The sequence below is a fragment of the Urocitellus parryii genome, chromosome 2 (assembly GCF_045843805.1).
Source record: "Urocitellus parryii isolate mUroPar1 chromosome 2, mUroPar1.hap1, whole genome shotgun sequence".
NCBI classification, from domain to species: domain Eukaryota; kingdom Metazoa; phylum Chordata; class Mammalia; order Rodentia; family Sciuridae; genus Urocitellus; species Urocitellus parryii.
Window position 1 is genome coordinate 146,859,554 of NC_135532.1, and position 26,307 is coordinate 146,885,860.

The 26,307-nt window shown below is 35.8% G+C and overlaps 1 protein-coding gene across 2 annotated transcripts in view; it reads left to right on the plus strand.

The window, feature by feature from the left end:
- The first annotated feature begins 15,424 nt into the window (after positions 1–15,424).
- The window catches only part of Crybg3 (crystallin beta-gamma domain containing 3), a 120,590-nt gene continuing 109,707 nt past the window's right edge, over positions 15,425–26,307 (plus strand). The window contains exon 1 of one of the 2 annotated variants that reach the window (XM_026411044.2): positions 15,425–15,747. In XM_026411044.2, coding sequence (XP_026266829.2) covers positions 15,605–15,747 — 143 coding nt within the window. In that variant the 5' untranslated portion in view covers positions 15,425–15,604. Of the gene's footprint in view, positions 15,748–15,979; positions 16,225–26,307 lie in introns of those variants that run through there. The other variant, XM_077795324.1, reaches the window with a different exon arrangement.

The following is a 26,307-nucleotide window of genomic DNA, read 5'->3' on the forward strand; positions in this document are numbered from 1 at the left end:
ATTTTAGCTATTAACCCCTTGACAAATAAATGGTTTGCAAATATTTTCTCCAGTTTCTAACTTACTTTTCATTTTTTTGGTTGTCTCTGCCTTATAGAAGCGTTCTAGTTTGATGTAGTCACTTAGTTTTGCTCTTGTTACTTGTGTTTTTGGTGTCAAATCCAAAAACAAAAACAAAAAACAAAGAAACATTGACCAGACTGATAACAAAGAGCATTTCTCCTATTTTTTTCTTTTAGGGGCTTTATCATGTTAAGTCATATGTTTAAGTATTTATTACATTGCAAATTGATTTTTTGTTTATGATTTAAGATAAGGATCTAGCCTTATTCTTTTGAATATGTATATCCAATTTCCTCAACACTATATATTTCAAGAGACCACATATCTCCCAGTATGTATTAGTGGCACTTTGTTAAACATTAGTTAACTGTGTATCTATAGGTTTATTTCTCAGCTCTTATTTCTCTACCATTGACCTGTGAGTCTGTTTTAATCACTATAGCTTTGTAGGATAATTAAAACCAGGAAGGGTGATGCCTCCAGCTCAGTTATTTTTGCTTAGAATGCCTTTAGCTATTCATGTTTTTTTTTAATGTTTCCAAAAAATTTTAGGATTTTCTGCCTGTCTATAAAAAAATACAGTTGGAGTTTTAATAGGGATTACATTGAATCTGTACAGTATTGGAGTAGTATAAACATTTTACAATATAAATTCTTCAAATCTATGAACATGAAGTATCGTCCATGTATTTGTGTCATCTTTAATTTCTTTCATCCATGTTTTATAACTTTCAGCATACAGGTCTTTTACTCCCTTGATTAAATTCAATCCTAAGTATTTTATTCTTATCGATGCTGTTGTAAATAAGATTTTTAAAATTTCATTTTTGGATAGTTAATTGTTAGTGTATAGAAACACAAATTCTATACATTGATTTTGTATCCTTCAGCTTTACTAAATTTATGTATTAGTTTTAACAGGCTTTTTATTCCTTTTTTTGGTGGATTCTTAAGTTTTTTTTTTTAAAAAGTATAAGATCATGTCATCTGCAAAAAGGAAAAATTTTACTTCTTCCTTTCCTATTTAGATGCCTTTTATTTATTTATTTATTTTACTAATTGCTTAGCTACTACTTCCAATACTATATAAAATTAAAATGGCAAAAGTGGGCACCTTTATTTGGTCCCTTACAGGAAAAGCTTTCAGCTTCACCACTGAGTATATTAGCTATGAGTTTATGACATGGTGCCTTTATTATACTGCAGTATACTTCTGTACCTACTTTTTGAGAGATTTTTAATCATAAGAGGAAATTGAATTTTGCCAAATGCTGTGTGTGTGTGTGTGTGTGTGTGTGTGTGTGTGTGTTGAGGTAATTGCGTGGTTTTTAGTCTTTATTTTGTTAAAGTTGTGTATCACATTTATTGATTTTATATGATGAAACATGGCATGCATAAATCCCACTTGATCTTGGTGTTTGGTCCTCTTAATGTGCTATTAAGTTTGGCTTACTGTGGTATTGGCATCAAATAGACCGGTAGACCAATGGTACATAATAGAGGACACAGAGATTAACCCACAGAATTATAATTACATTAGACAAAGGCGCCAAAAAGATAGCCTCTTCAACAAATGGTGCTGGGAAAACTGGAAATCCATATGCAACAAAATAAAATTAAACCCCTATCTCTCACCATGCATGGAACTCAACTCAAAATGGATCAAGGACCCAGGAATACAATTAGAGACTCTGTATCAAATAGGAGAAAAAGTAGGCCCTAATCTCCATATGTGAGATTAGGCCCCAACTTCCTTAATAAGACTCATTTGGCACAAGAAGAATAAATGGGGTGGATGCAAACTAAAAAGTTTCTTCTCAGCAAAAGAAACAATCTATGAGGTGAATAGAGAGCCTGCATCTTGGGAGCAAATCTTTACCCCTCACACGTCAGATAGAGTAGGAATCTCTAGGTTATATAATTAACTCAAAAAGCTAAGCACCAAAAAAACAAATAACCCGGTCAATAAATGGGCCAAGGACATAGAAAATTCTCCAAAGATGATATGCAATCAACCAACAAATGTATGAAAAAGTGTTCATCATCGCTAGAAATTAGAGAAATGCAAATCAAAACTAAGATTTCATCTCACTTCAGTCAGAAAGGGAGCTATTATGAATACAAATAGCAATAAGCATTGGCGAGGATGTGAGGGAAAAGGTACATACATTGCTGGTGGGACTGCAAATTGGTGCAGCCAATATGGAAATCAGTGTGGAGATTTCTTGGAAAATTAGGAATGGAACCACCATTTGACCCAGCTATCCCTCTCCTCATTCTATACCCAAAGGACTTATATATCCAAAGGACTTAAAAATACAGCTCACTACAGGGACTCAGCCACATCAATGTTTATAGTAGCACAATTCACAATAGCTAAACTATGGAACCAACATATATGCCCTTCAATTGATGAATGGATTAAAAATGAGGCATATATACATAATGGAATATTACTCAGCAATAAAAGAGAATAAAATCATGGCATTTGTAGGTAAATGGATGGAGTTAGAGAAGATAATGCTAAGTGAAGTTAGCCAATCCCAAAAAACCAAATGCCAAATGTTTTCTCTGATATAAGGAGGCTGATTCATACTGGGGTAAGGAGGAGGAGTGTGGGAGGAATAGAAGAACTCTAGATAGGGCAGAGGGGTGGGAGGGGAAGGGAGGGAGTTAGAAACGATGGTAGAATGTGATGGACATTATTATCCAAAATACATGTATGAAGAAAAGAATTGGTGTGAATATACTTTGTATACAAACAGAGATATGAAAAATTGTGCTACATATGTATAAGAAATGTAATGCATTCTGCTGTCATATATAAATAAAAAATAATGTAAATAAATAAAAATAGATTTGGCTTGCTGTATTTTGCAGCTGTGTTCATCAGCGATATTGTAGGCCCATATATCTCCTCAAATGAATGAATAAGAAATAAGTTAATAGTACTTGTAAATTTTGCTATAGACCAGGGATATTTTTATGCTAATTAAAGAAATAAAGTTGGAATATAAGTGAAAGTTAACATTTTGTGTTAATCTAAATGAAATATTAAATTATTTAGTTATTAACTACTTTTTTAAATTTTTATTTTGGATAATAATGTCCATCACATTCTACCATCGTTTCTAACCCCCTCCCTTCCCCTCCCACCCCTCTGCCCTATCTAGAGTTCCTCTCTTCCTCCCACACTCCCCCTCCTTACCCCACTGTGAATCAGCCTCCTTATATCAGAGAAAACATTTGGCTTTTGGTTTTTTGGGATTGGCTAACTTCACTTAGCATTATCTTCTCTAACTCCATCCATTTACCTTCAAATGCCATGATTTTATTCTCTTTTATTGCTGAGTAATATTCCATTATGTATTTCTTATTTATTTTAGCCTGTATTCTTAAGCTAATAACCATGATATATTAGGCTATAGTGTGATCTTTTTTACTATCCTAAAAATAAATTTAAAATCAGTTAGAATTCTACTTCTGTTATGGTAAAATTAGTTCCAAAAGACAAACTCTTCCACAGATGATACTATGTACTTTGGCAATAAGAAAAAATCCAACTACATGAAGGATTTGAGAATGAACAGAAGAAGGCATATTTTGAAACAGGGATAAAATTGGAAAAGAGTCACTGACATAGGGTGAGTTTCTGTTTGGGTGAGTTAGTCTGAGCACAGGCTACAGTCACAATAAACTAAATCTCTGGGTCAAAGTCTTATAGAAAACCTGTCTTTCTCTGTCTTCAAGAAAAAGAACACTGCCTGGGGCAATCAAAGACACTGGAAAGTAAAAGAAGGAAGATACAGTAATGTAGCAATTCAGAGAATAGAAGTCTAAAATTCTTAAGTATAAACTTTCCCAAGTTTCTGGATGGTTTGCATCTGAGGCATGAACAAGGCAGGCTCGAAGTTACCTTCACTTAAGGTCAAACGAGCAAGGCAGACGCCTACACCTAAGGAACTGAGATTTCAACTGCTGTTGAAAGCAAAGCAAGATTTTCAATTTCAGTTTAACAAACTTAATTGCCCTATAAAACAAGAATGATAACATTCTTTTGGAATTACATAATAGAATCCACAATCTCCACAATTTAACACCCAAAATATCTAAAATAAATCCCAAAATACCTGACATATTAAGAACCACAAAAGTGTGACCCATTCTCAAGGGAAAAGATCATCAACAAAGACCAATAATGAGATGATTCAAATGAATAGTCAGATGAGGACTTTAAGGCAGCTATCATACCTCAACTCAAAGAAGTAAAGGAAAATATGTCTATAATAAATGAAAAGATGGGAATTCTTAGCAGAAAAAGAGAACATATAAAAAGGAAAAAATGAAATTATGGAACCAAAAAATATAATGTCTAAAATTAAAAATATCACTGAACTAACAAAATGAAAAATGACAGAGGAAATAAGCAGTAAGTTTGGAGTATGATCAATAGAAATTTACTCATCTGAAGATGAAAGAGAGAAGAAAGTGTTGAAAAATGAACAGAGCCTTGGAGTCCTGCTTGATACAAAAAGTTCTTTTTAAGTATGTGATTAGAGACTCACAGAGAAAGAAAACTATTTAAAAATATATCCCAAAGAAATAATGACTGAATACTTCTTAAGTGAAAGACATAAATTATAGATTAAAAAATCTCAATAAAACCCAAATAAAATAAAAATCAAACATAATCATATCAGCAAATTACTGAAAACCAAAGAAAATATCAAAACATCTAGAGATGCATAAAGTTAAGAAAAACACAAATATGTATAATGTCAGAAGGCAGATCAATAGTTGCCTGAAGTGGATGGATAGACAGATGAACTGTAAAACACTATGAGAAAACCGTTGGAGGTGGTGGATGGTTGGTATTCCTTAGTTTCTTTTTTATTAAATTTAGTTTTGCCTGCCTTTTGATTTTCCTTCCTGAATAATTCAGTTAAAAAGACATTATTTAGGGGCCTAGAGAATAAGCACCATTGTAAGGAAGCAATGGGAGAATAGCAGGAAATGTCTAGCACCGGTTGTCATTGAAATAGGATGACCAGGGCACATACATTACCCAAGTGTGGTATGTAGGAAGTCTAGAATGATGAGGAAGACTTCTGCACCAGAGTCATACAGAGGTGGTGATGGTAACAGGAGATTAGAAACACATTAATAACGTCTAATAAGTCAGTATATTGGGAATGATGAAAGCCAAACTTTTTACTGTTTTAGAGGGGAATTACATTCATGGAAATGAAAACTAGAAGGAATCTTACTTTGTTGGATTATTGTCAGATTACAATTGGAGATATCAGTGTAAGCTCATAGTTTTCAAGAAAGATGACAGACGATAATTAGATAAATAGACAGATGATAGATGGTAGATAGAGAAGCAGTTTGTGTGAATATATGTGTATATGTGCCTAGGAGTAATAACCCCAATAGTGATGAGCACCACTGGTACACATGTTAATTTCTTGGTTTTATTCTCTACTAAAAAGAACCAAAGTTCTTTGGGGAAATAACTAATTCCAGAGCTGCCTAGAAAAAATACAAAATGAACCTGGAACTTGATCTAGGAAGTAAGAAGGCACTCAAGGGATGATACAGATATGATAAAATGTCAGAAAACAGTTTTAATGGGCTTTAACTGTCTACACTTGAAATATTTTGAACATCAAAATGTAATGGATTTTAATGATTTGTAATGAATTATAATGATTGTAATGGATTACTCATTGAATAAAATAGGAATTCATATCCACATGACATAAGTAAATGCATAAATAAATAGAAAGATAAGAGAATACCTACCAATAAATGTAGAAAGAATTATGGAATGAGAAAACCATGATATCACATAATAATTAATGCTGTCTTGAAATATCCAATGGATATTCAAAATAATATTGAAATATTGTCAAGAAATAGGTTTTATGTACCTTCAAACTACCTCCCAAAAAATGCTTTCGAATTATAGGGAGCCAAAAAATAACTTTATAATAGAGAAAACATGTAGACTCAAGTTTTAATCAAATGGTTCAAATTAATAGAATCCATAATGAGACAAACTGAAATCATGTGCCAGCTGGAACAGTGAGAAGAACATAGCATTACTTTTGTGAGAGAATAACAGTGAGAATAACATAGCATTATTTTTGCCAAAAATGCATAGGTTGAATCTAACTACAAGAAACACATGACATTCTCAAATTAAGAGATATCCTACCTCTTCAAAAATGTGACCTATAACATTTAAAAGTATCACAATCATGAAAGTCAAGGAAAAACTGAGGAACATTTCTAAAACAAACAAAAACTAAAGTAACATGGCAACTACATGTGATACAAAACTCTGGACTGATCACTTTGCAAAAAAAGAAATTTAATAAGGCAAGTGGCAAAACTTAAACAGGGTCTAAGGATAAGCTGACAGAATATGTAACTGTTACAGATTAGTTGTGAGGTATGCTCCAAAAGCTCATGTGTGAAGCATTGTAAGAAAGTTCAAGGGTGAAACGATTGGGTTATGAAAGCCTTAGCCCAACCAGTGCATTAATCCCCTGATAGGAATGAACTAAGTAGTAACTATAGACAGGTAGGATGTATCTGGAGGAGGTGGGTCCCTGGGGGAGTGCCTTTGGGGTATATATTTTGTCCCTGAAGAGTGAAACACAATCTCTCTCTCTGCTCCCTGGTATGATGTCTTGAGCCAGTTCTCTCTGTCACACTCTTCTGCCCTGATATTTAGCCTTAGCTTGATCCTGGAAGAATAGAATCAGCCTTCTATGGACTGAGGACTCTGAAACCATAAGCCTCAAGTAAATATTTCCTCCTCAAAAAATTGTTCTTGTCAGGTATTTTAGTCACAGCAGCAAAAAAGCTTACAAAAAAATCAACATTAATTTCCTTGATTTTAAATTTACACATCCGAGTTATTCATTCAAGTGTGCAAGTGAGATGGGACATCATTTTAACAACATACTTTCACAAGGAATAAAAGTGGCTTTTTCTTCTACTCTTGTAGTTTTTCAATAAGTTTAAAATTATTTTAAAATAAAAATGTTTAAGAACTAATTTTACATGAGATAGTATATAGGACATGGCATTTTATATACTGAATAACTAGAATCAAGGGCAGTAGATGAGTACTTTTGTAAAACAATGTCTGAAACAGCATCACTCACTATAAAAATCAACTACCTGAATGAATATGTTGGTAATTTCAATCAATACGAGGAATGTGAGAATATTTATTAACTGAAGAATTCTTGAAATCTGTAGATATAATGTTTAATAATGATTGCTGCTGCCAATTTTTAGAAGAAGAAAAAGAACACTTTAATTGCCAGGTACATAAAGTTGGTTTAGGTGCTTATATGGATTTCACAATAGCAACACTATCAACCTAACAACTTTTAGAGTGAATTCCAGGTAATAGCTGAGAGAGAGGAAATTCATATAAGAATGCCAATCAATTAAATTGATTCTTGTATGCATTTGATTTTAGTCCTAAATTGAATATTTTATCAGTAGTAAGACTTCAAGACTTCAGCCCGATTTACTGGTCTAACTTGTTTTAGGCAGTAATTGGCAGCTGTACACTCAAATTATGTAGGTCACATTAGGATCAGTGCAGAAGTTTCTCCGCCTGCATATTTTTCATACCTTATCATTGTCATTTACTTTTTAATTATGAAACTATTTTAAGGTCAAGGGAACGTAGCAAAGAGTTCACTTAAAGGAAGTTTCATATTAACATACCAAACTCTTGTATGTCCTTGTCTATTACACAGTATGTGATGATTCACAATTCATTGGCACCCAGTTATTGCCATATTTCCTCATCAAATCACCCAACAAGCAGATATAAATTATATGTGTATTGTTGGCCTTGTATTGACTTCTTGACAAGCGTGATAGTCCTAATTTAAGTGTTTCAGTAGGTGCTTCTGGAGCTTTAATTTGTAAAAATAATCTCACAGCCTACCCAAGCCATACAGTTAGGCAATTTCTCCCTTTTCCCATGGTCATGTTTCCCACTGCTCATATTTATCACACTGTTTTGTAATTTTGTAACTTGCTTAGTTTGTTTCCTTTTTAGACAGCTTCTTGAGGGTAGATAACAAATGTGTATTCCCATCACCAAACACTTATCTTGAAAGTATTAATCTTCTTCTCAAGCTCTTCGTCCCTACTCTGTCCTTAGTTACTCCCCTTATATAAGGTGATCCTCAGGGTTATACAAAATTACATACAAGAGGAAGTGAGGGGTAAGGGAAGAATAATACAAGTGGAAGAAATGATTTACAGTAGAGGGGGTAGAGAGAGAAGAGGGGAGGGGAGGGGAGGGGGGATAGTAGAGAACAGGATAAAAAAAAAGAAAGTATTCAATAAATGTTTATTGAATGAGTGGTTGACTAAAAATTAACTTTATAGACATGATATTGGGAATGCATTGTTTTATTTTTAATATACACTCATCTCACCAACTTTTCTAATCAAATTTAAAGCAGCTACCACTAGAAGAATGAATATGAATATGGGCATTTTATGGTCAACTACCTAAATGAATATGTTGGTAATTTCAACTAATATGATTTTATGCATATCTTTAGATTTTATGCATATCTTTATCCCAGAAGATTCCATTTTGTCTGTCTGAAATGCAGAGTGATTAATAAATAGCATTCTTTAAATATGTAGTTATTGTAATTTTCTTACTGCTAAGCTACTAAGGGAGAGTTTTCACAGTCACTATTTGTTAGATTTTATTTACTGATACATCTTGTTCTAAAATTGTGTTTTATTTAAACTACAACAACCAAATATACTACAGAGTATCTGTAAATGCTTGGCAGAACTTGAATAAGACTGGCAGGACTTAAAATAAATACATTCATTCCATTACCCTCAGGCTGCATGTGGCTGAAGCTTTTAGAGATAAAGCTTTTATATCCTGATGTGGTCAACTACTTCATTTGACAGCATACACACCTGATCATACTACATCATCCTATTTTTTTAGTTACTAAAAATTAATACCAACTTCGAGATTTATGAAATATGATTTGTTCCTTTAATTGTCTTTTAGACATGATTATTCAAAGCATTATGTCAATATATTTACCAGTATGAGAGTAAACCAAATGACTTATTTGGAAACTGAGTGAATACCTAGAAGTGTTAATTTGGGGGAGCAGAAAGAAAGAAAAATAAAATAGAAGATAAAACATAGAAGTGAACAAAAACTTAAGAATGTTTATCAATATGGGGTTGAGGTTGTGGCTCAGCTGTAGAGCACTTGCCTAGCATGTGCAGGGCACACAGGTTTCGATCCTCAGCACCACATAAAAATAAAAATAAAGGTATTATGTCCAACTAAAACAAAATATTAAAAAAGAATGTTTATTAATATGAAATCAATTATTATAATTATCTTTTACTTTGATTTTTTGAGTCAAAATATTTCTACAGAAGGCTTCTGAAAAATATAATTTCTTTTGCTTATTGTCTTTTGCCAAACAGGATGCTTTAGAAGTATCTAATAAAACTCCATCATAAAAGGGTAGCGGGTAGGAATTACTGTCTTCTAATAGTCAAATAGTTAATATTTATTACATATTTTCATATTTAATAATATGCAAAAAAGAAGAAAAGACAAAAGAAACATGCTTCAGTATCTACAGCCTCATTTATAAAATTTAATAGTACAAAATAATTTCTAGAGTAGTATGGGGCAAATCTAAGTATAGAATCTAACTTCTGTTTTAACTCTTTTTGTGAGTAACTTTTTTTTTTAAATGACAAAAAGGTTGACTGGAAGACATCAGAAGGGAATTCAGTTTGTAGAATAGACCAGTAAAAATATTTGATATCTGGTGCTTTTGTTCATTATTTATAAAACTCATTAAATTATAGATAATTTTTAAAATAAATCTTTTAAAATCAAAGTGGGGTTATTAATATATTTATTACATTTCCAATAAAAAATTATATCATCTACAGTAACACTTGGTTTTATGAGCTCCATATAGATTTTGGCTACTAAATTTAGCAATACTTAAAAATGAAATTTCCAGAAGTTTTGTTAGTGATATTATTAATTTAGAAGGGATTAAGATCTACATAGATAAGTTTGTCAAATTTATATTAATTACTATACTCTCTATTTTATTACTCTGGATTAAAATTAAAGTGAATAGATTTCTACTCTAGGCAATAAAAATTCATGTAAGGGAAATAATGTTAATCTCCATTTTAGATTAGGTCAAATCCCTATGTGAAAACTGGTTCATTTTATATGACAGCGTGCAGCATTTCCAGCTGCTTTCTCTCTAATCAAAACATTTGCTTTCAATGGCAGCTGCCTCTATGCCTTGTTTTTTAAACAATTTGCAACAATCAAAGAAGAAACAAAGTATCCATAGTAAGTGCTCAGGCTTCTGGGACTTGCATGTTATACAACTTCAAAATAAGAAACAAAGGAAGTCAATTCCCAAGGCAAATTTTTAACACTAAAGCTTTGTTTCATAAAACCCTAATAAGCAGAATGCATAATCACACAAATATAGTATAATTCAGAAATTTATAAATAATTCTTTGCAAGATAAAATGCATTAAAACTATATATCGTAAATGCCTAATGTGGAGTATAGCTTATGAACACAGATGAAGTGTCTTGGGGAAACAGAATATAGAGGCTGAGTTTCTCATCTAATAGTGAATTATTTTTCTGAACCATTATCTAGGTCATGTTTATGAAAGTGCATTAATGAAAGTTAATATCCTAATGTGACTATATATTTTTGATAGCTTTTGATTCAGACAAAAGACACATCAAACTGAATTGGTGTCAGCAACTATTTTGGAATGTTTTATAATCAACATTTGCCAAACATATACGCCTATGTTTATATACTTTTTAGTATAAATATTAGCAAATTTTGCACTGTTTGCAAATTATATATTTAATTTTTAATGGTATTCTATTTTTAAAGAACATTTTTCTATTTGTATTATATCAGAGGAATAAAATAGTAAATGTAATTTAGGTCAAACCAATACATTTTACTTAATTTAAGCATTAAGAGATGTGTGTTGGAAAGATCTCAATCTCCATGTATATTGCAAATAAAAAAAACTAAACAATACAACATAACATTATGTATCCCATAGAAATCTGAATAACCAATTACTTAAAACTTTAACCATCTGCTCTCATTGAAGCAGCTTAGACTGAGACATTTCTCTGTGTTACAAACCAGCATAATCAGAATATAGCAATGAGAAATGCTACACTCCCACCCCGACCACCCCTTTCTTATTTGCTGTGATAGTTTTCATTGAAAACTTGAGTATACAAACAAAGGAAAGGGGAATATCTTCCCCTTGCCCCATCTCCTAATTGAGCGCTTATATTCAGTAATGGCTTTTTTGCTGCCCTGGGCAGCATGACATTGCCTCATTTGGCCAGCACAGCTATTATTCTAGGAGCAGCGAGTGAAGTGGCCCAATCCATCTGCTTGCTTTTTCATGGGCTGGTGCTTTCCTTGATGTTGACAGCTGTCTTAATATTCCTGGGCCACCTGCCACATAGTAAATATTGTGCTCTAAGATATGTTCAGTAGTGTATCCCTCTGGTAAAGTTTTCAGAACAAAAAATCTCAGCATTTCTAAATAACTCTTGCATCAGTTTAAATGCTTCAGGGGTCAGCACTTCCTGTCTGTTCTCATAATTTTGAGGAGTGTAGTATGTATGCTCTAGGAATGGCAAGTCAGTTACTTGTGATGTTAGTTCTGGTTTTCTTGTAGATCACATAAGCTATTAAACTGTAGTCCTTTTGTGGATGTGATGTGGTCACAGCAGGTGAAGAAGAAGAAAGAATATTGATGGTTATTTCCTCTAGTGAGCCCTCTAAGAACCCTTTAGACTATGCTGGGGATCTGTCCTGCCATCTTTCTTACCCTTTTTATGAGTCTGTTTCCCCACCAAATTGAGGGAAAGCACTTGCTTTTTTCCTTCACTATACTTTTTTATAGCTAAGAATAAGCATGTGTCTGACACATCCTGGACACTTGTGGATTCTGCTTTTTCTACATTTTCAGGGGTTATCTTTAAAGAAAAAGGATTTAAAATTAAGAATAAAAACTAGATATAAAAATGATATAGAATTTCATAGGATGAAAAATAAATCATGCAAATTACCAATTTTAAAAGATTGGCTAATCTTATAAACTTAACAAAAATCTATGAAAATAATACATTTTTCTATTAACTGCCTGGAAAACTTCTATATTGTAAAAGTAGTTTTGATAGCATACTCTTTGATGGCCTTTCATATAACAAAAGTTTTAAATATGATTTTCTGTATAAAATAATGGAAATATAATTTAGATTTTCCTCTAGTTCAGGGGATCTTATTATTTTTAGGTATGTACAAACATGCAACACTATACTCTCCCTCTCTCTCTCTTTCTCTCATACACACACAGAACCCATAGTACTGCCAAAGGTTTATGTCCTTACAGATGAGAATTCTGATAGATTCTATGTTACATGGTTTGCAGCCAAAAGAAAAAAAAATATTTGGTGTATTTATGATTATAAAATTATGTATCTGGCATTATTGAACATATCACTGTTATGATAGAAATTACACCAATTATAAGTAACTCTTTCAACTTTAAAAGTAACTTTACAACTTTGTCTTCCAGTGCCTGAAATAATTTTCTACATATCACTGTTGTTGCTATACATTTCAAATCTTATTTCACCTTTTAGTGTCTGGGGCTATGTGCTATATTCACGTCTTGAAAGAACATGTGGCCCTGCACCTCAGGTGTAATGCTTGGTGAGTTGCACAATGAGCAAATTAGAGATGAAGCAATAACTGTACTATATTTTGGAAAGATTGAAAGTCATATATCTCAGTAAATCCAAACTGAAGGTAATTCCCCTCTCAAATTCTCCAACAGATTTCAAAATGCTCCAAATAACTCTAGGAGAAATGTAATGGAGAAAAAAAATCCAAATAGAAAAAGTCTGTGTCTTAATCAATTTAATCAAGTTAAAATAGCTAAATTTATAAGTTTTATAAAAAATACATTTTATAAAATGTATGTATTTGTAAATTTTACAAAATGTAATCACATTGCTAAGTTCACACTGGAAGAATCTATGTCAGTGAGTATCCATAAAACTTGAAGTTTAGGGCTGGGGATATAGCTCACCTGGTAGAGTACTTGCCTTGTATGCCAAGGCCCTGGGTTTGATCCCCAATAACACACACACACACACAAACAAACAAACAAACAAACAAAAAACTCTTGAACTTCAAATTCACTCAGGTGCTTTACTCTGCTACAGATGGAAATCAGAGTATTCTTAGGAGTTTATTCTTTTCCTTCATGAAGAAACTGCTCCTCAGAGCTGAGGTTGTGGCTCAGTGGAGAGCACTTGTCTAGCATGCACGAGGCACTAGGTTCAATCCCCAACAACATACAAAAAAAAAAATAAATAAAGGTATTTTGTCCATCTACAACTAAAAAAAAAAAAAAGCTGCTCTTAAGGAAAAAAATAGAGTCATGGGTCTGCACCACTGTATAATGTCTAGATTATCTAATACCTTGCAAGTTGTCCATTAACAGAATTTTACCTGGATTAACATTAGCAATATTTCTACAACACTAGAAAAGTTCAATATTAAGGACTTTACATATTGTGATTCTGATACCACCTCACTTATGGAGGAGAGTGGTTATTTAACAAATATCAGTATTTTTCTTGAGAGCTATTTTTAAGAGAAATGTTAGTTAAAACCATAATTAATTAGTAAATCTTAACTGACTCCCACCATTTTTATCTCCAGAAAGACTTTCTGAACAATGGATAGGTAGGGCCTGCATTAGTCACAGGACAAGTGTGGGACACATCTGATAGTTAATTTAAGATTTGTTGGGGGAGATAAATTATTCATTAGGTCTTCTATTTGGAGAGAACAGTTTGCTTCAGTTCCTTTTGCTTTTAAATTCTCTTTGGACTTTCTGGTAAGTAGACCTTTAATGAAGATTCTCCCCAAAATAATATGTTCCAATTAGGAACTTATTCTAGTCTTATTCTAGCATATTATGCTAGCCTTTCCTATTTTCTTAGACTCCTATTTTCTGAACTCCGTTGAAAGAATTGGAGCGGACCGAACTTTGGTAGGTTAACCTGCCAAAAGAAACTGTAGTGAGTAGGAGCTGGAATGCTTCTAAGTGGCAGCTGTGGGGCAGCACAAGGTTCAATAGCGCCAGCTGGTGCTGAAATGACCTGAGGCTTATGGATGTTCAACCTAATCATAAGAAAACTTTTCCTCCACCAGCATCCCAAAGATGGGGGTGAGGGGCACTACTCCAAAGACAGAGAGAACTATCCCAAAGTTCTCCTACCCCTGTCAAAGCTGCCATGGACATTTCATTTTTATCTGATTAACTTCCATAAGTTATTTTGGTGAACAAAGGTATCATTTCCTTGAATTCTGTACCAGTGGCAGTGTAGCTTTCAGCAAAATAAAATTTTACAGGTTAAATGGGCCACGTTTTCCATACTAAGTGCTAGACTATAAAAAGCTGTCACACTACCAGGACTCTTATTTTAAAGTAAGTCTTAAGGATCTTTTGGTTTCCAGATTCCAATGACATCTGTGTAAGGATAGCAGCATGTTTGTTTCAGCATTTACAAGTTTGAATCATCCTTGTCTTTGATCAGTGTTGTCTTTGAAAAAGGTTTCTTGGAGTTAGGTATCCTGTAAGGCAGAATGTGATTTACAAAACACATCTGGAGTAGGACAATTTCCTGAACTCGGAAGTCAGAAGAACCAGAAACAAGTTGTTGACTGCTTGACAGGTACCGCCTCCCCCTTTCCCTCTGAGAATAGGACGGGATGACCACAGGCACGCAAAGTTTGTACTCCAGGATAAACCTGTGTGTTGGAGTGGCTATGTATTAACTCAAGGGCAGCCCGGGACAGTCTGGTACTGCATCTAAGTGTTTTCAAATACCTTAATTTATAAAAATATCTTTGAAAATTACGGAAACTGCTCTGACTAAAGGATAGAAAACAAATTCGTAACAGTAATTGAAGCAAAGCCAAATAGGTTGCAGGCTGAATTCGTTCAGGCGGGAAGCAAGAGCCAAGAGGGACGGACTGCCTTGGGCTCTCAGGAGGGCGCATTCACCCGGGACTCCCCCAAGCCGTGGCGGGTGACGGCTGAGCCCGGGCTCTGGGCGGTGCCGCGGCAGCTGGCCCCTCCCGGGGGCGGGGTGCACTGGGAGAGGGCGGGAGGAGGAGCAGCCGCAGCCGCGCGAGGAGCTGCTGCGCGGGGAGCGAGTAGCGCCCGCGCTTCTCCCGCCGGGGATGGACTGAGCCGCGCTGGCGGCTCGAGCAGAGTCAGTCTTGCCCTCGCCGGGTCCCAAAGCGCCGATCTGGGCTCCAGGCGCTGGGCTCCCGGCACCGCCTAGTCCATTCCCAACAGACGGCCCCCGACCTGCGGACGATCGGGGGAGATGTCCGGTGGCCGGAGGAGGGGCAGCGCCCCCTGGCACAGCTTCTCCCGGTTCTTCGCTCCCCGAAGCCCTTCCCGGGACAAGGAAGAGGAAGAGGAGGAGAAGCCTGGGACAAGCCAGCCGCCCGCCCCGGGCGCTGCCAGGTGGGAGCTGCCGGGGGCGTCGGGAGTTCTGCGCGGACTGGCGGGATGGGGCTCCTGGCCTGACCGCCCGCAGCTAGTCGATCTCGGACCGGGTTGCAGTTAGTTCTCTACTTTCTGTTCTTCTTCCTCCATTGCTAAAGTTTCCTCCTTCTCGTCCGGTTCCCAGTGCCTCACTGCTCCCCTTTCCTGGGATTGTTAAAGCTGGGTGAAGTTCTTGCCCCGCGATCCGGCGCATTCCCCGCGGGCCCAGCCTCACTGCGCGCTGTTCCTTTCCCACCTCCCCCTCCTGGTACGTGATTCTGTTCCGGTTCCACACACACGTCTGCTCTCCAAGTTCTGTGGCACAAGCGATTCCCCCGGCGTCCTGCCGGCAGTAATGGGAAACACTTGTGAGCCGCGCCGAGCGTTCAGCCGGGGGAACGAGGGCGCGATGTGAAAACCTCTTGTGTGGGAGTTGATGGGACAAAAGTGGAAAAGGTACAGCTTTGGAGGCGTCACCCTCTCAACTGGCAATTTTTTCATTGTATTTAAATTTTCTCAAAATGATTTTTTAAAGAGTCGTAGTGATGAGTTCCCAAGACGTTCTCGAAATAGAAAATCCTTGCTAGTTTTGTTTACCGTGGACTGGATATTTAAATGATGCCGCCCTTCCTTCTTTCAATCTCAGTTCGGAAACATCTGCCTTGAGTTCCTAAATAGATTCCAGAAACCAGGACTGGAGCTGAATAGTTTCCAGCAATTAAAACGCGTCCATTCCCTGTAATCTTTTTTTTTTTTTTTCACCTGCTGTAAAATTTAATTTTTTAAGATGTCTTATTAAAATGTCTGTTCCTGAGTCTTTTCATCCATCCTGAAGAAGGAAGGGGGAGATAAAGGAGATATAACTCGTTGTTATAAACTTTTTTTTTTTTTTTTTGAGAGGTGCACCCTGCTTCCCCCTTACTCCAAGTCATCTGATTACCCAAGTCCTTGGAGGGTCCAACTTCAGAGACCTGTATTTACTCCAGACTCTAAAGTGTTGGGCTTCAAAGAAAAACGGATGGAAACAACTGAGGCTGAGCTAGTTCCATTAGCCTTTAGGTATTTTGCTGTGATTTTTGTCCTTTGCTTTCCTCAGTGTCTCTACTTGTGAAACATTTTTTTTTTATTCTGATCATTTATTATTCAAATACATCATTCTAAGAAAGTGCCAACTATAAGCGACTGGTTATTCTCATGGGAAGTTTCAGCTACAATTGCCCTGACCCTTGAGGGTTTAAAATTCAAAGTTACACAGTGGTTAAAAATAGTTTGGAAGCCTGATAGGTCCTGGCCAGGATGTCAGCCAGGCAGATAGACTGGTGCTGCCATCAGTGGAACACTAATGGCAACTATCTTGGATGATAGTGAACAACTCTCTTGGATGATAGGAAAGCAGTCTTTAAAAGATGTCCCAAGTGGACTCAGCAAAAGTTGGAAACTCGAGAGTCAGTGTTGGAAAGGAGGTAAGCAGGCCAGTTCCAGGTTCATATCAGTTTGTCCTGAAATCCTGCCTGCCTCCCTGGCCTTTGTGCCTTTTCAGGGCCTTTCTCCATTCTCCACTCTTTTCTGCCTGGAGTTGACCACTCCAGCAGCTAGTTCCTCATCTACTTACAACTTCTCTGTTTTCATCAGCACCAGATAGGCACAGACTGTGGCTTTTTGACAATGAGATCTTTAATTGTGCTTATGTGAACACTAATTTTGTCCTCATCTTTTTTAGAACTACGCCAGATGTTAAGGGGATAACAGATAATCCCTTGTGTGGGTGTTTTACTGTTTTAAATGAGCTTAAACCTTTCTTTTCAAGGATATACACAAACACAAAGCCTTTATTGAAAGTTTAATGAAACAAATGGAAATGCTTAGTAGTACCCAATGTCCCAGTAACACAACACCCTGGTGTTAACAAGATTGGAAAGGAATTGCAATTTGTCACTATGATGTTCTGAAAGGGAATTTGGGCTGTTCTTTTGTGGTAGTAAAAACTTTTAATGTTAATAAGAGCTGGGCTCACTCCCCCCGCCCCACCCTACCCCACACACAGTGCTGGAGATTAAACCCAGGGTCTTCTGCATGCTGGATAAGCACTCAACCACTGAGCACTACCTCCAGTCCCTGGGTTTCCCTTTTGTAGTGGTGGTTTTACACATAGAGGAATCAGTTCAATAGACACGATGTGTTAGATATAAGGATGACTAAGAAAATGGGTCTTTTTTTTTCTCAAGGACTTTTGAAAAGCTAATACCACTGGAAAATAGTAATACCAATCTATAATGTGCTAGCACTTTACAATTTTTAAAGTATGTTCAGTAATATTACTGAACATGACTTTTGACAAACCTGTATTATGAGAATCTTCATTTTACTGTGTGTATGTATGTATGTATGTGTGATATATATATTTTAACTGCTTTGAGAAAATGATTGCTTGAATTTCTTTGCTGTGTCATATATGAGGATGTCATATATGCATGGATGCAATGTTTGTAACTCCAGAAGGAAGAGAGGTATGGGAGAATAACTTTTAACAGGGACTGACTGACACTTAACCCTGGCCTGGGTACTTTTCTTGCAGCATCTCATTTAAGCCAAACACTCAGACTGAAAGGGTAACACTCTCTGGCAACTAAAGAAACTGAGGGTGGGAGAATACTTAGTGGTAGATACTGTCCATATTTGCGTTGTGACAGTTCTTTAAACTGGACTCTCCTGTCCTTTGCAGGATATATATATATATATATATATATATATATATATATATATACACACACACACACACACACACACACACACACAACAGGGTTAAAGAGAGTTGCCCCAAATCACTTAAGTACTTTTTGTTCAGTGGACATATATCAAATCCTGTATAGTGCCTGCAACTCTAAGGTCCCTTAAGGATCAAATGTCTGCATTTTGGCTTTTCATTGTACTTGGGATGAAATGCATTCTTTCAAATTGTGTTCAACAGTCTCCTTTTCTCCACTCCCACATGAATTTTATTTTATAGCTTACCCATGTACAAATACAAAAACAAGGCATAAATTTCTCAAGAACAGAATTCTTTAATACCTTCTTAAGAATAGAAATAAAAACTAAGCATTACCATAAAGATCAAATTTACAATAGTAACCTGACAGCTATTTTTTGGCTACCCAAAACATAAATATGTTACACATTGAGACAAACATAAGGTCTTTGGGAAGTTGCCATGACAACTGTTTTGCACCACACCCTGATATAAGTCTCTGGTTTTTCCCTATTTGAGCCATAGGAGAACTTTTGTTTTTATGAGGTATTCATTTGGGATTTACTTGGTATGAACACATTATTTATATATTTGAGTTTGCTGTTTTGTTTTTAGCAAAGTTCCAACAGTTACAATGCATTAGCATCAACACTAGTGAACTACTCAGATTTGGGTACTCAGATTGCTTGACACTACTCATCTTGGAAACTTGACCAAATGTAAGAAGTGCTTATGTTTCTTTTAGATTTTTTAGAAATGAAAACTGCAGTTCATATTTTCACAGGAAACTTTAGAACTCCTGGTGTTCTATGGATACTGGATTGAGAACCATCACTGCATTGTTAAGCTCAGTTTTTGAGTACACAAGGACAGGACTCATTCGAAGTGATGGGGGACCAGTGGGGACATCATGGTAGAGTTGATTTTTATTTAAATGGTCTTCAAGAAATTGGTGAGGTTTATATAGATGGAGAACTTAGCTAGGAAGATATAAATAGGTAACAGGTATTACAGGTTGAGAAAAGGCCTGCAGGGTTTTATGACCTGTTAGGGGCTGTGCACATTAGTGAACAAAGTGAAAAAGCAGCCAGAAATTTAGATCCTGAGTTGTCAGGATCTCTAGACAAGAGTGTTTGGCTCTTGATTTAGAATTCAGAGAATTTTTGCGAAAAGCCTCTTAAACAGATACTGCTAAGATGTGAAATTTGTATAAATACCTGCCACCTAATTTTAACTGCTTTGAGAAAATGATTGCTTGAATTTCTTTGCTGTGTCATATATGAGGGATCTGTATGATGAACTCCATGCAATGTTTGTAACTCCAAAAGGAAGAGAGGTATGGGAGAATAACTTTTAACAGGGACTGACTGACACTTAAACCTGGCCTGGGTACTTTTCTTGCAGCATCTCATTTAAGCCATACACTCAGACTGAAAGGGTAACACTCTCTGGCAACTAAAGAAACTGAGGGTAGGAGAATACTTAGTGGTAGATACTGTCCATATTTGCGTTGTGACTGTTCTTAAACTGGACTCTACTGTCCTTTGCAGGACGTTTGCCATCCGTGGCCTTGCCCACTAATTGCCAGTAGCGTCCTCTGGTCATTGGAATAACTCAAAATGCCTCTACCCAGGAGGGCGGGCAGGAGAGTGGTACCACTCCCAGTGGAGAATGATTGACTCCCAAACCTGAGAGGAGTATGTTTCAAGGGTGTGGGTTGAATTTAGGTTCTTTTGGCTCCACAAATCTTTCTTTTTGGCACACCATGCTCACCACCATCCTTTAGAACTTCAAAACACATTTGAATATATAAGTCAATTGGATCTTCCTCCATTCTTCTGGAATGGATAACAAATGGCCCATTGTAGATATAGTATATTCTTTTGAATGTTACTTTGAGGGACCTGATATAATGTCACTGATGAGAAGAAGGTAAGTCAGGACTCCTAGACTCAAGGGCAGGGCTGTGTCTTAGTCTTCTTGGAGTCTCTTTTACCTATCTCAAATAAGGAGTGAATCTATTAATTGGAGCATAAAAGTGTTCACTAATAGTTTTCAGCCAGGGGCTGTACATTCCCTGTCCTTAAAGTGGGCATTTAGAAACATGGAGAGAGATTTTTGCCTGTCACCATGGCCTGAGGGTACTGAATAAATGGGACCAGAATGCTAATTGGCTATATTGTAGAAGACATTTTTGTAGAAACCAACAACAAACATAAATATTGCTCCTCATGACCACCTTCAGAATTGTTTGCCTACACGTTAAACTGCCAATGTTGACCACACCATCAATTGTTTGAGGAAAGAGAGCTTTCTTTCTTTGTATTTTCATGACAATTGTATGTTTGTTGATTTGAAAGCACTATTGAACAAAGACAAGTGGGGGGAGAGAAAGGGAGAGAGAAGGGAAAGCATATGGAAATGGTAGGAGACCCTCAATGTTACACAAAATTACATAGAAGAGGATGTGAGGGGAAAGGAGGGGAAAACAAGGGAGAGAATTGAACAACAGCAGATGAGGTAGAGAGGGATGATGGGTGGGGAGGGGAGGGGGGATAGTAGGGGATAGGAAAGGTAGCAGAATACAACAGTCACTAATATGCCATTATGTAAAAATGTGAGTGTGTAACCGATGTGATTCTGCAATTTGTATTTGGAGTTCATAACCCAATTGAGTCAAATGTATGAAAGATGATATATCATGAGCTTTGTAATGTTTTGACCAACCAATAAAAAAATATTTTAAAAAATAAATAAATAAAATAAAAAAGAAAAAAAAAAAAAGAAAGCACTATTGAAAACAGCTGGTATCTAGTTGAATAGAAGATACCTGTGCCACATCAGCAGCTCATACCCGGAGTAGTAAAAGTAACTGGCAAACTCCACAAACATCAGGGGTGTGAATATTTTCAGATTACTGGGCTCCCAGGTTAATTCAAGCCTCAAAATTAGCTCTTGGTAGTGGAATAGAAATATGGACTGTTTTAGGGTGTCAGACCCCCTACTTTTTACAAGTGAGATTTTTATCTCTTGTGTTTAACAGAGTGCCTATCAGATGGCTCATTGGGAGATTATTTCTTGTCCTGGGGATTCCTCAGAAACTAACTCAATTGTAAAACCTGAGTGTTAGAGTTACAGTTGTTCCATAAATTGGCCTGCAAGGAACTTGTGTCATCAGGAATTCTGACTTCACTGAACCAATTATATTTTTAGCATCTAAAATTCATCACAGTGTTAGGTCCAGTGGCATACACCTGTAATCCCAGTGACCGGGGAGGCTGAGGCAATAGAATATCAAGTTCAAGGCCAGCTTCAGCAATTTAGCAAGGCCCTAAGCAATTTAGTGAGACCGTGTCTCAAAATAAAATATGAAAAGGGCTGGTGATGTGGCTCAGTGGTAAAGTGCCCAGTACAAAACAAACAAAAAAATTCATCACTGTGGATAATACATAAAAAGGATAATAACTAATTTTGTAAAGTAAGAGGAAAATTATAATCCTTCAAAGTGAAATATTTCATCTCCTAAGTTAAAATGAAATACGCTGGAACCCAGTTATACCAGAGATGCTAAATGAAAGTATAGTATCGGGAAACTATAGGTTGACATTAAATTTAAAATAAGGGAAATAGTTCATTTAAGTTATATGCAGAAAAGAGAGAATCAACATAAAATAACAGTTAAAGAAACACTTCTTAATTTGAGTCTGTTCAGTGCACAAGAGTGGCTGCTCTGTGTCCAATATGGTGCTAAACAGTGGTGATACGAAGATGAGTGAATGACCAAAACTGCATAGAAGAGTTCATAAATTAGTGGTTGAGGTAAACCTATGTACTTCTATTCCTAAGAGAAGCTCATTATTAGCTAAGCATGTTTTCGGTGTATAGGTGTGATTCATTTGGTTTAGCACACATAGTGTTTTGTTGTATGTCATGTATTGTGTACGAACTTTAATTGGGCTTTCAAAATATCTTGTCCCATTATTAACTTTGCCCCTAGTTTGATCAGCCATTATTTGCCAAGTCAGAATAATGGGGGAAATGTGATAGTGACTGCAGCAGTGAGGTGGGTACAACTGCTTTCCTTCTATTCCCCTGCCTCCTCTTGGACTCTACAGGCTCTGCAATTTCTAGATAGAGGCAGAGAAGTGCATTCTTTCGGGAAGCAATGTTCCCAGGGAGTGCCAACTCTTACACAAAATGGGTTGATGCTGATGGAGAACAAGTTAAAGTTTTGCAACCAGAAATAATTCATTCTTAATGTTTCCTTGGCAGTTATGACTGGTCAAGTAATGATACAACTCCAGTGGGACGATCCCTCAGTGTTTAACTCCGGGAAGTATTTAATTGGAAGTATCCCAAAGCACTGAAATAGCTATTTGCTTAGACAAAGTTTTTTTTTTTTTTTTTTTTTTTGGCCTGCCAGATTATTGATTACAAAATGAAACCACCCTTATTAAGTCCCTATTGAGATTCAAGCCCTGTGCTTAGGGATTCATATATAAATATATAGGTGTGTATACTCACACATATAAAAATAAACATGAATTTACTTAGTCCTTAAAGCAAAAATGAGGGGTATCTTTATTTTACAGATATATAATGCTTTGAGAGATTCAGTGGCTGATCAAGTCTCACTACTCCAGTGGTAGAGTCAGGAGTCAGCTTCTCCTTTCTGAATTCAAAGCTTACATCATTATGTATGTTTCCTTTGCTTAACTTGAGAAGACCCATAAAAGAAGACTGGCCTTAGAAAATGGTTTTGAATAGGAGTAAAAGACAATGGCTTGCAGCTGGACGTTTGCCCAGATGGACTAGGTCAGTGTTCTGTACAATGAAGAATTTATAGTCCTGTCATTGAGAGAGAGGAAAATAAATGTATACAAATTAAAAATGTGTTCAAAATATTAAAAGAGTCCCTTAAAAGTGAGAAAGATAAATTGAAACTATAGCAAGATATGCCACATTATTTGATAACCAAAACTCCAATTTAATGTGTGGAAACTGGAACTCTTAATACACTTTTGAGGAGAATGTAATTGATACATACTACTTTGGAGGGACATTTGAGAAGTTCTATCAATGTTACAAATTCACATACTCAGCAGTTCCCTCTAGGAATTCCATTAAGCATCAAGTTTGAAAATGTGCCAAAGTCATCTATGCAAGTTTAGTACTGTTTTAATAGCAAATAAGAAGAGTAGAGTAGATTTCCATCAGTTGATAAACTGTACATTCATATAATGTAATATTACATAGCCATCAAAAAGGAGAAAACTTTGGTTGGGGCTATAGCTCAGTGGCAGAGCACTTGGCTAGCATGTCTGAGGCCTTGGGTTCAATCCTCAGCACCACATAAAAATAAACAAATAAAATAAAGGCATTCTGTCTATCTAGAACTACCAAAAAATTTTTAAAGAGAAAAATTTTATTGCGATAAGGACATATCTTGAAGGTACATTAAAAAGTTATAAACTATTATGTATAGTATATCTCACTTAAATAGAAAACAGTAGGGGTATGAAATTAATCTATTACTGTCCTTGTATCCCTATTTTTGGTGCATGGGGAGAGAGGGAAGATATTGGAAACAAGAGGGACACTTTTCATCTTATACCTTTTCACACTTAAAAGATTATATGAATTATCTATTTTTTTAAATTTAAGGTCTGGTGAATATTTGTGTATGAAGCAAGAGAGGAAAAAAGAGAATTTATGATCTTGAATGTATAAAGAAGAAGAAGAGAAAAAGAGAATTTATGAACTTGAGTTGACAAAATTTTCTCCAGCGAAAGAATGAAATACATTAACTTGTTCAAGTGAGAAAAACTCGGATGAAAGCTATAAATAAGTAGAAGTAGTGTGTATAATGATGGGTACTTTGATATTTTACATTTTATACACATATGATTTATATCTAATCTATATTGTGAAACCAAGTGGAATTAACATTTAAAGCCACAAAAGTATCAACTTATCTTTGAGGTCACTTATTATCCACCTTGGCCAGGTAGTGGCATTAACCTTTTCAATCTTTATAAAGTGAGGGAGTTAGCTTTTATTGCTAAGGTCCCTTCCAGCTTTTGCATACCAGCTAGAACTTTTTTGGGGTGGTAGTTGTGTGCACAATATGTCTGAGATTAGGAAGATGTATGTTCTATTAGAAAAGTCACATTGAAAATGCATTTGCTAACTTCTCCAAGTAATGGTAACATTGTGGTCAATTGATGTGAAAACTTCACCTATTTAGCAGGAATTAATTTAGTGTCACTTGTGCCTGGCAGTTTGCTATACACTGGAATCCAGCAGTGAAGGTGTTACAATGACATCTTTACCTAAAGCACTCATGCAGTCTTTTGGAGAAGGCAGACATTGCACAAGTCTCTCTCTCTCAAAATAAGGAACAAACTGATAGGGCCTGTAGGAGCATTTAACATGTGTGAACACATTCTTGAGAATTTCTTCTTAGAGGAAACTCTTTTAATCACATTTAAGCTGTTTCTTATATTTCTAGCCATATGTGTAAATAATGCTTTATTGTTCTTTCTTAATTTATAAACTTTAGGAAATATATATTGACCTCTGGTATGGTAGGTGAGGACTTCATTGTTACATCCTTCTGTGTCCCTATACTCATCCTGCCAAAATAACTGTTATAATTTGGGAATTAAATAAAAAGGCAATATTCACATTTTTAAAAATATTTTTTTCCAGTAGATAGACACAATACCTTTATTTATTTTATTTTTATGTGGTGCCAGGGATCAAATCCAGTGCCTCACGTGTGCTAAGCAAGTGCTCTACCACTGAGCTACAACTCCAGTTCCAATATTCACATTTTTATGACTGTATAAATATTATTTACTGCTCAACCAGGTTCTATACTATGATTATGTTCCTTTGTATGGTCTTTATTTTTCCTAAAGTAAGTTACTTTATTTTTTCATTTTCTTACTGCTACTTGTAGGGTACTCAAACACATTTGTAAAACTTTCCCTGCTTTCTTTTCCACAGTGATAGATAAACACCTCTCACCCCTTTGTCCTCTAAGACCTTTCTCTTGGCCACTGAGTCTTCTTCTAATTTGTATAATCTAGTAGCTTCTGGGTTTGCTACATTGATCTTTTCTATTCAGCCCTATAATAGAGCCCCCTATTTTTGGATCTCAAGTATTTCTTTCTCCTGGTTAACTTCCCAGTTTTGTGGAGTGTTTCCAAGAAAAACTGCATGTGAGATGAATTTTTTGTCTTTCAATTTCATAATATATTTTTTTGTATTTGTTTAAATGATAGTTTTTCTAGGTATAAATTGATAAAATAGAAATTATTCAGAATTCTGAAGTCATGTCAGAATTGTTAATAGCATGAAATCAGATGCCAACCTGGTTTCTAGACCTTTTTTTAAAAATTTATTTACAGTACTGGGAATTGAACCTAGAGGCACTTCACTTCTCCACTGATCTATATTCCCAGTCTTTTTTTTTTTTTTAATTGAGATAGGTCTTGCTAAGTTGTAGAGGATGATCTTGGACTTGTGATGCTCCCGCCTCAGCCCCTCAGTCACTGGATTACAGGTGTGTACCACTGAGCCCAGCTTTCAGATCTGTTGGTGTGATTCATTTTTCTCTTTGCAATTTTGAGAATTTTGCAATTTTTGTTTTAATCTGGTCTCTACACATGCATATAATAAATCTTACATAGTGCTGGGTGGTTGGCAGGGTCTTTCTCTTGAGAGATTTATGCCTTACCATTCAAAATAAAGAGGTTTGCTCAGGCTCCCTTGTTTGTGGTCAGCAC